The following is a 16,174-nucleotide window of genomic DNA, read 5'->3' on the forward strand; positions in this document are numbered from 1 at the left end:
ATTTACTATGGAAAAAATATATATTTTTATTAAATTAATTTTTTTTTAATTTTAATTTTTAACAATATTGAAAAAATTTATTCTTACAAATAAATTGAAAAAATTTTTTTTTAGGTTTTTTTTTCACAGATAAAAAGTGGGCTACTATTTTGGCTGTTATACGTATTAATATTTGGTACCAGCTAAAAGTAATATTAATTTTTTGACTTCAAATTGTTGCCAAAATTAATAGTAAAAAAATTTCTATAAATTTTCGTCTTAATAGTACATTAAGAATCATTTTTATAGTTTGCACCAACTTACCCCGTGGTGGGGTAAGTTGTAGCAATAATTTTTTTTTCTTTTGAGGGCCCGGAAAGGCCCCAATAATTTTTTTTGTAGCTCTTATAAGTTACCCAAATTCATACTCTTTGAGACTACACTTTAATATTTTCAAAAAAAATGTGCTGTTAGGGCTACAGAGCTCATAGAGTAAAAACCGAGCCAACTAGCCCCGTTCTCCCCTACAAAGCCAAGCATTTATTAAACAAAAACTGCTTCGTAGACAAAAACACGTTGTCAGAATTATTTCAAATGCAGGTGGATTCACACATACTAATAAAATATTTAAAAATTATTACATACTTTATGTTTTTTAGTTAAATCTTTATAAAATTCTAACTTTTATGTACAAACTTTAGAACAAAATATCACCTATAATACTTAGTACACTTTTCAATAAAATTAATCATATATACCCTACAAGATTTTCAAAGTACAATAATGAGCAACCTAAAATGCATTACTTGGTTACCAAACTATTGCCATAAGAGGTTCTAAATTATGTAACACTTTTTTAAATAATAAGTTAAAAAATTGTTCATCTCTATTTAAAAAAAAACTGAAACAAAAACTTAAATTAACCACGTTAAATTAAGCTTAAATGTTGATGAATTAAATTCTTTTCAAGAGTTTTTTTTTTGTCTCATTTTTTCTATATTTTTAACAACTATTTTATTAACTTGTTTCTATATTTCTTTAAGTTATTCTATTAATTTATCTCTAGTTTTTAAGTTTGCCTATGTTTTATTTTATTTTTACTATTTTCTTTTAGTTATAGATTAGTAACTAATTTTAACATACTTGTAAATACTTGTATATAATTTTTAAACGATACTAAGTAATTGTGTGTTTATCTTTTAATGGTTGTACACTATCGTGAAGTGAAAATAGTTTTTTGCAGAAATACAACTATTCTCCCTGATTTCCATATTAATTATAAAAAAACTAAAAAAGTGAGACCGAGATGAGCAAAATTGAACAAGTACTAATACTGCATATTATTAGATAGCGCAAGTTTTACATTTACAAAGATATATTTTAGAAGAAGTAAAAACATGTTAGGTATGCTTGCATTATTCATTAGTATTGCGATCAAAATAATCACTTTCGTATTAAAAAAGCCATCTTTTGGAAAAGTTACCATGTAACACGCAAGCTGTAAAACGTTGTTTAGATGGTTACAGTTGTTTCTCCTTGGTTTGTGGCGAGATAAAAGGTGTGATACTTGTCCAACCGCAATCAAGGAAGAATATGCTAATATTTAACACCAAAGCACATTACAACACTATTTACAACACTATTACAAAGCACATTACAACACTATTTACAACACTATTACAAAGCACATTACAACACTATTTACAACACTATTACAAAGCACATTACAACACTATTTACAACACTATTACAAAGCACATTACAACACTATTTACAACACTATTACAAAGCACATTACAACACTATTTACAACACTATTACAAAGCACATTACAACACTATTTGCAACACTATTACAAAGCACATTACAACACTATTTACAACACTATTACAAAGCACATTACAACACTATTTACAACACTATTACAAAGCACATTACAACACTATTTACAACACTATTACAAAGCACATTACAACACTATTTACAACACTATTACAAAGCACATTACAACACTATTTACAACACTATTACAAAGCACATTACAACACTATTTACAACACTATTACAAAGCACATTACAACACTATTTGCAACACTATTACAAAGCACATTACAACACTATTTACAACACTATTACAAAGCACATTACAACACTATTTACAACACTATTACAAAGCACATTACAACACTATTTACAACACTATTACAAAGCACATTACAACACTATTTGCAACACTATTACAAAGCACATTACAACACTATTTACAACACTATTACAAAGCACATTACAACACTATTTACAACACTATTACAAAGCACATTACAACACTATTTACAACACTATTACAAAGCACATTACAACACTATTTACAACACTATTACAAAGCACATTACAACATTTAGTAATATTTTTACTCTACTTATGTTAATAAATGCTTTTGTTCAGTTCTGAAACTCCTTTAAAATACCATGTTAATAAATGCTTTTGTTCAGTTCTGAAACTCCTTTAAAATACCATGTTAATAAATACTTTTGTTCAGTTCTGAAACTCCTTTAAAATACCATGTTAATAGACGAGAAATAACGAAATTGAAAGAAAAAATACTAAAAATCATTATTTGAAATAAAAAATTGAAGAAATGAAAATTTTTGAAAATTTGGCTAATTTGGCCCAAAATTGCTGCAGGGGGTAATTCTTGTCCAATTTTGCTCATCTTAGTCTGAATTTTTTAGTTTTCTTATAACTAATATTGAAATAAGGGAGAATAATTGAACTTCTTAAAAAAGTTATTTTTACTCCACTCTATTGTACACTAGGTTTATGACTTTTTTTCAACCCCACAATGTAATAGATAGTAGTACTTATGTTAAGATCGATTTTTCAATGGCGGGGTGATTTTTTTAAAAGATATGCAAATAATAGCTTATTTCGTGCTTTTTAGGTAAAATTTCATCAAACTACAGTATAGGAGCATGGGGTTGAAAAAAAGTCATAACCCTATTGTACACGCTTGCTAATAAAGCATATCGGGGCGTAGTGATAAGGCGAGTATTGTCTTCTTTTATTTGGAGATCGCTTTGTGACGTCTTCAGGGATGGCTGATGTTTTTTTCTAACTAATTACTGTGATAGAAGAATGGGAACAAAAAACTCTAAAATCTTAGCCCCCTACCGTAAACGTAAGGGCAATGAGTTGAATTCTTTATTTTTTCATAAATATAAACTAGTTTTTAAATAAACTAGTATTTATCAACAGATTTTAACTTTTATGTTTAAATTACTCAGTGTTCAGTTTTTATGACCATGTAAAGTTTGTGATTATTCTTGCAACAAACAAGTTAGGGGGGGGGGGGGGTTGCAAGTTGATAAAAATTTTTTTGTACTATTCTCAATCACAAATCGAGGACCTAAGTTATGGAATACGCTTTTAAATGATGATCTTAAAACACTCTCTTCACTCTCTTAACCAGTTTAAAACAAAATTTAGGCAAATTCTTCTACTAAAACGACAACGAGCTAAATTTCTTCAAAGGCATTAAATAAAAGTACTCTTATGATTTGATTTATATAGTTATGAATATATTTACCAAATATATATATATATATATATATATATATATATATATATATATATATATATATATCTATATATATCTATATATATATATATATATATATATATATATATATATATATATATATATATATATATATATATAATATCTATATATAAATATCTATATATATATCTATCTATATATATATATATATATATATATATATATATATATATATATATATATATATATATATATATATATATATATATATATATATATACAGCGGTGGCCAAAAATTAAAGACCACTCATTTTTTAGTTGGTTTCTTAATCTTTATATTAAAATTAAGAAGATTCTAATTGACATATAAATTTTTTTTTTAATATCTTGTTAATTAACATTAAAGTGGTATAATTTTTTTAATCTAATTCTAATTAAATAGCGTTTAACTTATTAAAAAACTAATGAGTACTTATAAATCTTCTTTAAATAAATTGGACAAAATTTAGCTTTCAAATCTTTAATTTGCATTTATTAAAAATAATAATCCATTATTTTTTTTAACTGTCTTAATTGCTTATTACGTTGGCTATAAAATAAAATGTCGAAACCTGAGTTTCGATATCAAATAAACATTTACTTTTTGAATTGCAATAAGGATATAAAAATATTGCAAAAATGCGTGCAAAGATCGAAGAAAAAGACAGATACGCGGCTCTTGTATTAAAAGAAGAAGGCTATAGCATCAGACAAATAGCAGAAAAGCTCGGAAGGTCTCAATCTTGCATTATTAACATAATTCAACGATACAAAGAGACCCGCTCAATTAATGATCGTCATAGGACTGGACGCAATAAAATTTCAAATGACCGTGATGTTCGCTCGTTAGTGAGATTAATGAAAGAAAACAGACAAGCATCATCTACAGACTTGTCTACGAAATGGACACTGTCAAATGGTCTGAAAGCAAGCCCTAGAACTGTGCGAAAGGTCCTCCACAATTTAAAATATTTATGGCGTGCTGCTGCAAAAAACCACGCTTAAATAAAAACAAAAATTTGCCAGGAAAGAGTGGTGCAAACTACATAAAAATTGGTCAACAGATCAGTGAAGCCGTGTGGTCTTTAGTGATGAAATGAACATTGAGGTAGACAACAGAAAAGGTCGCGTAATGTTGCGTAGACTTCCAAGCGAACGGTTCGATGAATCATACATTTTGAAACGAACAAAACAAGGCAGTGGTTCAATAGGCATTTGGGCCTGTATGAGTGCCTGTGGAGTTGGCGTTTTTCATTTATTCGATGGTAGACTCAACAAAGAAAGGTACATCGAAATTTTGGAAAACTCGCTTAATTCTAGCATTGATTTATGGCAGTTGCAAGATGGATTTATTTTCCAGCAAGATAATGCGCCGTGTCATAAAGCGCATGTTGTTAGCGATTGGTTCAATTCTAATAAAATTTAAGTGCTTCTATGGCCTGCCAATAGTCCAGACTTGAATCCAATAGAGAATTTATGGTCGTGGCTTGATCACAAGCTTGGTAAAGAACAACTTTACAATTTGGAAGATTTGAAATCTTCTATCTCTCATCATTTGAAAAATGTGCCTGATGAAGTAATCAAAACTTTAATGAATTCAATGCCAGAACGAGTACAAGAGTGCTTGAAAACAAATAGAAGAACAACACGTTTCTAAACTATTTTTTTATTGCTTTTTGAAATATTTTTGAAACTGGTCTTTTTTTCCCATTTATATTTTTTACTAGTCAGTTTTTTATTTTTTTAACATTATTTCGTAAAAAAATTATAAATTCTTTTATAATAAATATAAAATACAATAAAAATTCTTTCTAATAATGTTTTTCTTTTTATGATACCTTTTTCCAAAATTGAAATTATACTAAGGTTAAAAATAAATTTTGAAAAAAAAATGAGTGGTCTTTAATTTTTGGCCACCGCTGTATATATATATATATATATATATATATATATATATATATATATATATATATATATATATATATATATATATATATATATATATATATATATATATACATATATATATATATATATATATATATATATATATATATATATATATATATATATATATATATATATATATATATATATATATATATATATACATATATATAATTAAAAAAATCAGTTGTTAACTTTTAAAACGTTTATACTAAATATTCTTGATGTAAAAACGTTTATATTAAACATTCTTGAAATTGTATGTAAAAAATACCCCTAATTGTTTGGCATGTATTTATATGTGTGAGCATTCACTTTTATCTTTTTGTCTTATTATCTATATGTTTTTTGTTGTTGTTGTTTTTTTTGTTTTTTTGTTTTGTTTCGTTTTTCCTAATTATTCTCAATCTAACAAAAGAAATTTAAGAAAAAAATAGGATGATAAAATTTTAAAAAAAAAAATTTTTCATTTTTTTTTTTTTTTTTTTCTTTCCTTATTTAAAATATAATTTTTAAGAAAATTTTATTGGTATTTAAAAGATTTTGTATTATCTTACACGGTTTTTAAAGGCTATGCTACGTTTGGTATATATTACGGGGCTTAGTGATAAGACAACTATAGTCTTCTTTTTGTTCCTGTCATGTAAATTTTTATTTATTTATTTTGTTATTGTAATTATTGTCAAACGGCGAAAATATATATATAATATATATTCTTTACATGCTCATAAAAATTGAACACTGAATAATTTAAACATAAAATTTGAAATCTGTCGATGAATACATACTAGTTTAATTATGAAAAAATAATTCAACACATTGCCCTCACGTTGAGGGTAGGGGGAGGCTAAGATTTTAGGGTTTCTTGTTCCCATTCTCCAATCATAGTAATTTTTTTTTGTTAAGAATTTTTTCGTCATACATATGAAAATAAAAAAATTTGGAATATTCTTTTTGTTTAAAAGTTGGTTATTTCAAACATTTAAAAACCTTCCTACGCCACTGAATATAAAATACTAACTATCCTATTATATTATATTTCTTAAGCATAAAATAGTATTATCCTATTGTCTTATTATTATAACTATTATTTTATATTAGTTTTTTCATTAATACTGCATAATTTAAGGCAAATATCAATACTATTATTACCATTAAAATTGTTGCCATTATAATTACTATTTATAATATTGTATCGTTATTATTTTTCATTGTTATTTTCATTATTACTTTCTTTTTCTTTAAAACTTTAAACTTCAAGCTTTTTTCTAATTTTGGAAAATTTTCTTCTTTTATCGTTCTCATTAGTTTTACCATGACCTCTAATTTTCGGGGAGTATGCTCTACATGTACAAAAAAAGTATAAGTTGCAGTGCAACTCAATGTGATGTATGCTTGTTTTGGACTTCAAAATTTAGCAGGCTTTATGATCATGGGTACAATTTAAAACATTTAAAACGCTCATCATAGCTGTGAGTAAATTGTACCGAAGTTGTCTTTCCATTGACTGGTGTATCTGATAATGAATTTAAACTACTCTTTTCTTCAAATAAAACTATTAACTGATAATTGTCTTTAACTAAACTCTTTCCAGTATCGGGGTTAAATAAAATCTATAATCAATTTAATAAATTTATTACATCACATGCTTCAGTTTCTGATAAGAAAAACTGTTCATTTTTTGATGTAGATTGTCAATACTATAACATTAATAAGTTTTGTTCTCATAACTTTGACATCATAAATTATATGTCCTTTTTCCATTTAAACATATCCTCTTTACAAAAACACTTTGATGATCTGAACATATTATTATGATTAACTAGTTTTGAAATTAACATTATTTGAATTACAGAAACAAGGTTAAAAAAAGAATCTCCTTCCACACATCCAATTATTATTCAAAGTTATAATTTTGAGCACACACTAACTGAATCTTCTATGGTGAAACCTTGTTATACTTATCAAACAAACTGGTAAATAAAATAAGAGATGATTTGATCTTATACACATCAAACTATTTAGAATCTACTTTTGTTGAAATAATTTTCCCCAATAAATCAAATGGTATAGTTGATTGCATATATAAACACCCTAGTATGGATGTAAACAACTTCAATAATAAAATGTCTGTTCTTCTCCAAAAAAAGTAACTGAAAATAAATCTGTTTTTCTACTTGGCAATTTTAACATGGATCTGATACTGTCAAACACTGACTTTGCAACTTCTGAGTTTTTAAACTTACTTACCTTTTATAATATTTGCCCATTTATTACGCCACCAACGAGAGTTACTGACCATTCTGCTACAATCATTGATAATATCTTTTTAAATAAAACCACTAACAAAATTCTAAAAGGAAATCTAACAACTTCTATTACTGATCACCTACCTCAATTTCTTATTTATCTTAATTTCAACAAATTATTTATATCACGCAGTCATAATTTATACCGCAGGAACTTTAAAAATGATAACAAAAAATCATTTAAATCTGAATTAATTAAAGTTGATTGGAATAACATTACCAATAAAAACGATTTAAACTCCAGTTTTGAAGTATTTATTTCTCAAACAACATTGTTGTTAGATTGTCCTGTGGTGATCAAAAAAATCGGTATTAAGAGCTACAAGCGTCAAATCAAGCCATGGATTACTAAAGGAATAATAAAATCAATTCAAATTCGAAATCATATTCAATGGAAAATGTTAGGGATATAAGATCCAACAAATAAAATTAAACTGAAAAAAGTAATCTTTAAACGCTATAAATATACCATAATTAATCTAATAAAATTGAGTAAAAAAATACATTTCAAAAAATTCTTTTCAGGAAATGTAAAAAACCTTCGTGAAACCTGAAATAACGTACCTCCAAATTGCTTACAAGTTAACGAAACATACATAACTGAACCAAGTCGAATCTGCAAAGAATTCAACAACTTTTTCACAAATGTAGCTCATAAACTTAATTCTAAAATTCACTCACCTTACGTTAGCTATAAAAGTATCTTAAACATCCAAATTTTCATAGTCTGATATCTCCAACAAATCATTCTGAAATCTCATCACTTATATCTAAATTAAAACCTAGAAAATCAATAGGTCCTAACAGCATCCCCACAAACATTCTTATTGATTTTAATTCTGAATTTTCTCGTATTCTCTCTAAGTTATTTAATATCTCCTTGTTAAATGGAACTTTTCCTGACATTTTGAAATTATCTTGTGTCATTCCAGTATATAAAAATGGCTCAAAACTCTCATGTACTAACTGTAGACCAATTTCAATTCTATCTAACATTAGCAAGCTCCTTGAAAAACTAATGTATTCTAGATTATGCTCATTTTTGAGTCCTTTAACTGTTAAAATGATTTTCAGTTTGGACTTCGATCAAAACACTCTACTTGCCACGCGTTAATAAGTAAAATCGAAAAAATAAATAAGGCACTGGATACTGGTCATTTCGTTGATTGTGTTTTTATCGACTTACAAAAAGCGTTCGATACTGTTAATCATACCATTTTAATTTCTAAACTTAAACATTATGGAATCCGAGGAGTTACTTGTAATTTTTTTCAATCTTATCTTTCAAATCGGAAGCAGTTTGTTATCATTAATGATTACAAATCAAATAACAAAAACATAGTTTGTGGTGTTCCCCAGGGTTCTGTTCTTGGCCCTTTATTGTTTTTTGATTTATATTAAAGATCTAAATAACTCTGTCCACTTCTCATCAGTCCATGTTTGCAGATGACATTAATATTTTGCGTAATAATAAGTCTCATAAAAAAAATATATAAATTTAGATCTAAAAGATTTAGTTCATTGGCTAAATGCAAACTTAATTTCTCTGAACTTGGAGAAAACTGAACTTAATATTTTTTTCATTTCCAAGACAAAAACTTTGATAAAACAATCATATAATTAAAAATAATAATAGACGTTTATATCCAATACACGTTGTTAAATATCTCGGTATTTTTATAGATTCGAACCTCTTATGGAATTTTCATATAGATGCACTCCGTAAAAAAACTTAATCGAGCAAATGGCATGCTTTCAATAATTCGACATTATGTTGATAAAACTACCCTTAAGAATCTGTATTTTTCAATTTTTCAGACTCATCTCAACTACTGTTGTCAGGTTTGGAGACAAATTGGCAACTGTAATATTAATAAATTATTATCAGCTCAGCACCAATCAATCCTAATAAATCCTAATAAATTTCAATTCCATAATACAGAAACTTCAAACTTTTTCAAAAAAACTTAAAACTCCTACCTTGTCATCACAAGTTAGAATTGCTAATCTTCTTTTTATTTTTAACTCCTTAATAAAAATTTACCTTTCTTTATTACAACCTGCTTCACTATCACTGATTACACATCAGTGTAGTGAAGCAGGTTGTAATAGAGAAAGGTAAATTTATATATGAATCGAAGTGTTGTGTGCATTGTGAATGAGTTTGGAAAATTAAAACTTAAAATTAATTTATCTTTATTTAAGACAAAATAAATTTAAACAAATTCTAAAAAAATTATTTTTATTTTTTATCATAACTTTTTTTAGTTTTCTTCTTACTATTTTTTAGAAACTTTATTGTTTTTGTCATTTTTATTTATTATTTTCATTACTGCTATTTTTATAATTGTAATAAGTTCTATTATTTTTGCTGTCTTACTTTTACTTCTATTTGCTCTACTGATGAATAAAGTTTTTATTGTTATTTTTTAAATTACCATTATTAATATAATTATTTGGTGTCACTCCTTTGATCAGGTTTTGGCATGAGTGACTCCTTTCTTGTCAATCATTTATATTTGTTCTTAATAATGATATTTTGGTTTTACTATTTATTATATTATAGATATTCTTGTTATTATTATTAATAATAATAACAATATATTAATAATAATAATAACAGTAATAAAAATAATAATAATGATTGTAAATTTTGAGGAAAATGAGTATCTTGTTGTTGTTGTTTTTAGCCCCGATCATGTAGATTTTATTTATAAAACACGCCATTGTATTCTTTTTTTACCAACGAAATAAATAAATTTAAATTCAGCGTCACGTTTCACCTTAAAAACACCTCTTTATAGAAAACTTTAGGATTTGCTTTTCTTTCAGCTGTGTTTTTTTTTTTAATATATAAAAAGTTTAACTTTTTGTAGCGGAGTTATTTCAATGATGCGACATTACCCCTAAATTTTATTTTACACTATAAGTCACAAAATTCCAATAATGACTTTCCAAGAGTCAAAAAGTCAAAAGTTTGACCGACCATAACTCAAGAACTACAACTATTTTAAAAAAAAAATTTACGGCTTCGTTCCTACCTTATTGGCATTACTGTATAAAAAATTGAGCGTGATTGAAGGATATCACTTTTGAGCCAGTAGCACTTTTGCCCGGTTTTTTTTCAGAAAGTGGCTTTTAAAGTAAAAGTTTCGTTCCCCCCCCCCCACCTCCCTATAACTTTATTTACATGTCGTGGCTCATGATCTATTTTTTTAAGGTAGCAGGAAGGGCTATAAATTTAAGTTTTTATATCTATTGCTGGTATAACTCAAATTTATACGCAAATAAATACTTATACTGTTTACATCAGTTAGTGTGATTACTCGTGAAGAAAAAATTCATATTTGTATATGAGCCATAATATTTATATCTAACAAAGATATATGTAACCGGTATACCAGATAACCGGCCTGATATCTAAAATTTATATCCGGTGCATCTCCTATAGTAATCAGACCATTGACCACTATATACAACGACCTTTTTTGTTTATGTTGTAATCCTCTTATCTTCATTCAATATAATATTACAAATAGTTAAAGTTAGGTAATAACGATTAACTTTTATAAACCTTTAGCATTTACTCAACAAAAGTAATAATAAACGTTTGATAATAAATAATAACGGTCATGATTAAATTAAGCGTAATAAACCAAATTTGACTTTTTCTTGGCTTGGACCTCAAGTATACCATCCATAAAATCTTCATGACTAAGCTCTGTGGCTTCTCGTCGCAGCCCTATCATACCAGCTTCAACACAAACTGCTTTTAACTGGGCTCCGTTAAAATCGTCTGTACAGCGTGCCAATTCTTCAAAATTAACCTGCAAACAATTTAAATTTTCGTTGTAAATTAAAATATTTGTAATAAACTTTTAATATTTTGCAACACTCTACACAATTACCAATTATCATTACCTCAGGACTAACGTTCATTTTGCGAGAGTGAATTTGAAGTATTCTAGCACGAGCTTCTTCTGTCGGATTAGGAAACTCTATTTTTCTATCAAGACGACCAGAGCGCAACAAAGCAGGATCCAAAATATCAACTCGATTAGTTGCTGCTATTACCTATTTCATCAGTTTGCATGGCAAAAATATTATTATTATTACCATTATATATATATATATATATATATATATATATATATATATATATATATATATATATATATATATATATATATATATATATATATATATATATATATATTTATACTATATATATACTATATATACTATATATATATACTATATATACTATATATATATACTATATATTTAAATGTATGTATGTATGTATGTATGTATGTATGTATGTATGTATGTACGTATATATGTATGTATGTATATATATATATATATATGTATGTATGTATGAATATTTATATATATATATATAAATATATGTATGTATGTATGTATGTATGTATGTATGTATGTATGTATGTATGTATGTATGTATGTATTTATGTATGTATGTATGTATGTATGTATGTATGTATGTATGTATGTATGTATGTATGTATGTATGAATGTATGTATGTACAAATATATATATAAACAAAATCTATAAACAATTTAATATCATTAAACCTTTATTTGTGAAGTTGAGCTGAAACCATCTAACTGATTTAGCAGTTCTAACATAGTTCGTTGTACTTCTCGGTCACCTGCTTTCTCACTGTCAAAGCGCTTTGTACCAATAGCATCAAGTTCATCGATAAATATAATAGCAGGGAGTTTCTCTTTTGCAAGTGCAAACGCATCTCGCACAAGTTTAGCACCATCACCAATAAACATTTGCACTAGCTGTGGTCCTGCAAGTTTTAAAAAGGTTGATTTGGTCTGAGCTGCGCATGCACGAGCAAGTAGTGTTTTCCCAGTGCCAGGAGGGCCATATAACAAAACACCTTTGGGTGGTGATACACCTGAAGTTAAGTTTAAAATTTTATTACAAGTCTGGATTTTAAAAAATAATATTTCTGCTCATTTAGTTTTTTTATTAAAAATTTTTTAATTGCAAATTTAAAAAAAACAAAACTAAGGGCAACACTGAAAAACCTTGGAAAGTATATAATCATAACAAATGATTAAGAAATTCTAGAAAACTCATTGAGGACTTTTTGGTAAGATATTATTTTGTTGGTTATAAGAAAATCTCAATTGTTAATATTAAACTAAATTTGTAGACTAGGTTCAAATTACCATATATATTAAAATAAATATATTACTTTTATGCATTTTTAAAAAATTAGTGTTTTTTGATAAATATTCAAAGTTGAATTTTTTTTTTAAATGACAGCTAAAAGAGTAATTTATTAGATATACTTGTTAGATGGGCACATACCTGTGAGATGGGCACATACCTGTGAGATAGGCACATACCTGTGAGATGGGCACCTGGTTGTAAAAAAATTTAAGGGCAAAGCGGAGAAAAGTGTTATCTGAAAAAACTAAAAAAAATACAAATTTTTTGCATGAAAATAGGTTTAAACTGATGACAAATCAATTCATGAATTTCAAACCAATTCGAATTCGTTACATAGTAATGGTTAATTAGATTTGTTACATAGTAATTGTACACCAATTTAATTTTAAGTTCATGAATTGATTTCTGATCAATTCATGAACTTAACCTATGTTTATGCAAAAAAAATGTTTTAACCTATGTTTATGCAAAAAAAATGTTGGATTTTTTAATTTTATCAGATAACACCTTGGTCTGCTTAGCCCTTCAGTTGCTTCAAATCTTTATTATGTCATATTTAAATTAAAAAAAAACATTATCGAAACTGGTTCAGCCAATACAAGTGTGGAACCATGGATATTAAAATTAGAGAAAAAATTATGTATATATTTATAAAGAAGTAGGTTATGTAATGGAAAAAAATAACAAAAGATTACCAAAATAAAATTTTTAACTTGAAAATTGCAAACATTCAAGTTTAATTATGAATTTACAAAATCAGATTAGGTGTCACTAATATAGTTTAAAAACACTTGAGTGTAAAATAATATGCAAAAAAACAAACAAGGAAAACACAAAACAAAAAATCTTAAATCACAATAAAAATATCATTAATAAAAGGACTAATGTAGAGAAAAAGAAAAGAAAAAAAACTGCAAACATAAATATACATATAAAATACATACACCCACACGTTTTTATAAAAAATTCTCTTTTCCTTCATTAGCTTTTGCTGGTAGTAAGATCTGTAGCAGAGACATTCTTTTTTTATTTTATTTCATTTATTACTTTATTAATACAATCATTTCTATTTTTTAATTTAATATTTGTTAATTTAAAAGTAAGATTATTTCACAATTTACAAAAGAAAGAAGCCTAATTTACTTTATAGCATAACTTAGTAGCATTTTTTTTTTTAAACTTAATGAAATTATAAAATTTTCTTACAGATTTTTAAGTTGGGATATTAAATAATAAATTTAGTTATTTAAATAATTTTATGTTGACTTGAAAAAAAAATTATTTTCATAAAATTGTTAAATTTTTTTACAGGCATTAGAGGTTATTGAAAGTCTGAAAAAGACATTACTTGGTAATTTAATTTGTAATGTTTTCATGTAATTTAATTTTTAAATAGTTTTAGAAGAGGAGTTCATATAAGAGAGGAGTCTGAATTTCAGTATTATCTGAGATCAGTGTCATAAAAAATTTTCTTCAATTGATAAAAAAAAATTCAATAGCTTAAAAAACAATTACATATAATGAACCTAATTTAAAAAACAATTACATATTATGAACCTAATTTAAAAAGAATTACATATATCGAACCATTCTAAAAATATAATTAAGTTTACAAAATAAACTTCTATAAAAGATTTAAAAGTAAACTTCATACCTAACCTTTCAAAACGCTCTTTGTGAGTCATAGGGAGTACTATAGCTTCTATGAGTTCTTGGATTTGTGCGTCAAGACCACCAATATCACTGTACTGTTCAGTAGGACGCTCATCAACCTCCATAGCTTTGACTCTGGCATCATACTCTGATGGTAATGTTTCAAGAATAAGATAAGAATCTTTATTTACTCCTACTAAATCTCCTGGTTTAAGATTTTCAGGTTCTACAAGACCAATTACAGGTAGAAAGTATGTTTGACGAGTTGAAGTTTTTACAACTGCACATTTTCCTAAACAAATTTTTGATTATCTAAATATTTATGAGTATCTATAAAATTGTTAATTTTAAATTAAAATTATTAATTAACAATAAACATAATTTATAAATTAGTTATCAAAGAACTCTACGACAGAAAAAAAAATTTCATTGCTTATTATGGCAATAAAAACCAAACTGTATATATTTTTTATGTTTTAAAAGTAACTTAATCATAAACAAGTGTTAAAGAGATGGCAAATATTGGCATTTTAATGTAACTTTTTTTAAATCAAATATCAAAATAGAATACTTTCTATGAATTTCCAGAACTGTGTTTTTATGATTTTAAATCAGCATTTAAGTTTAATGGAAAAAAAAGAAATCAAATGTTAGGAGAGATAGAGAACTCAAGTCAAACCGCATACGTACTTGGTGTCTTTACCACCCCCTCCATTGTGCAAATCCATATGTTTTTAAGTAACTCCCCATCCCTCATACTTGTGTATGTACTTTATGAAAAGTCCCTACTAAGAATGTCTACTAAGAAAATAAAATATAAAAAAAAATTATGTGTTAAAAGAATTTAAACCCTCATTCAACGCCAAGCTAACAATCACACCTCATAAATGTAACAATGAATCAACTTTGGCACTATACTAACATAGCAAATTGGTAAAAATTATTAATTTTAAACTATTAACTGAGGCGCTTTTAAATCAAATTAATTATTAAATTTGAACTGTTAATTGAAACGCTTCTAAATTAAAAAATATATTACTTTTATATTTTTATTTTCTCTAGTTTATTTATTTATTTTATAATGCATTAAATTCATTTCTCTTTTCAGTTTATGGTTTGTTTATTTTTAATTTTCTCTTCAAATTAGTTTAGTTTTTTTCAGTGCATTTTTAAACGCACCAATCATCAAAATATGCAAAAAACTATGGTTGAGTTTTAAAAAAAAAATTGTATTGTGGGCTATGTAAAAAAATACTGTATGTGGCCACACACCTGAGAGGGCTTGTACATGGGCTATATTTGTACAATACCATGTTGTATAGACATGACGACCAATTTTCTTGAAGGGCAACTAAAAATATTATTTTAATGTAGATGAATCATTTTAAGAGGCAACCTACTAACATCAAATTACTTTTATTAAATTTGTAAATTAATTACTAATTTAATAAAAATTAATAGTTAATTTACTAA

General features: G+C 26.2%; 2 protein-coding genes across 2 annotated transcripts in view; one reads left to right on the forward strand and one right to left on the reverse strand.

Moving 5' to 3' along the window:
- Positions 1 to 4,216: 4,216 nt before the first annotated feature.
- On the forward strand, positions 4,217 to 4,582 carry LOC136089694 (uncharacterized). Its single transcript, XM_065815753.1, has one exon. The coding sequence runs from the start codon at positions 4,217 to 4,219 to the stop codon at positions 4,580 to 4,582; it is 366 nt and encodes a 121-aa protein (XP_065671825.1).
- Positions 4,583 to 11,397: 6,815 nt separating this feature from the next.
- The window catches only part of LOC100210427 (26S proteasome regulatory subunit 6A-B), an 8,578-nt gene continuing 3,801 nt past the window's right edge, over positions 11,398 to 16,174 (reverse strand). Inside the window, exons 2-5 of the mRNA XM_065816404.1 lie at positions 14,703 to 14,993; positions 12,433 to 12,767; positions 11,755 to 11,907; positions 11,398 to 11,660 (exon numbers count right to left, since the gene is read on the reverse strand). Of these exons, the coding sequence (XP_065672476.1) occupies positions 11,475 to 11,660; positions 11,755 to 11,907; positions 12,433 to 12,767; positions 14,703 to 14,993 (965 nt within the window). The 3' untranslated portion in view covers positions 11,398 to 11,474. The remainder of the gene's footprint in view (positions 11,661 to 11,754; positions 11,908 to 12,432; positions 12,768 to 14,702; positions 14,994 to 16,174) is intronic.

The sequence above is a fragment of the Hydra vulgaris genome, chromosome 13 (assembly GCF_038396675.1).
Source record: "Hydra vulgaris chromosome 13, alternate assembly HydraT2T_AEP".
Classification (NCBI taxonomy): Eukaryota; Metazoa; Cnidaria; class Hydrozoa; order Anthoathecata; family Hydridae; genus Hydra; species Hydra vulgaris.

Bases quoted from the DNA above. Each gene is read 5' to 3' on its own strand.
- LOC136089694 (XM_065815753.1), top strand. From the start codon at position 4,217: ATGCGTGCAAAGATCGAAGAAAAAGACAGATACGCGGCTCTTGTATTA.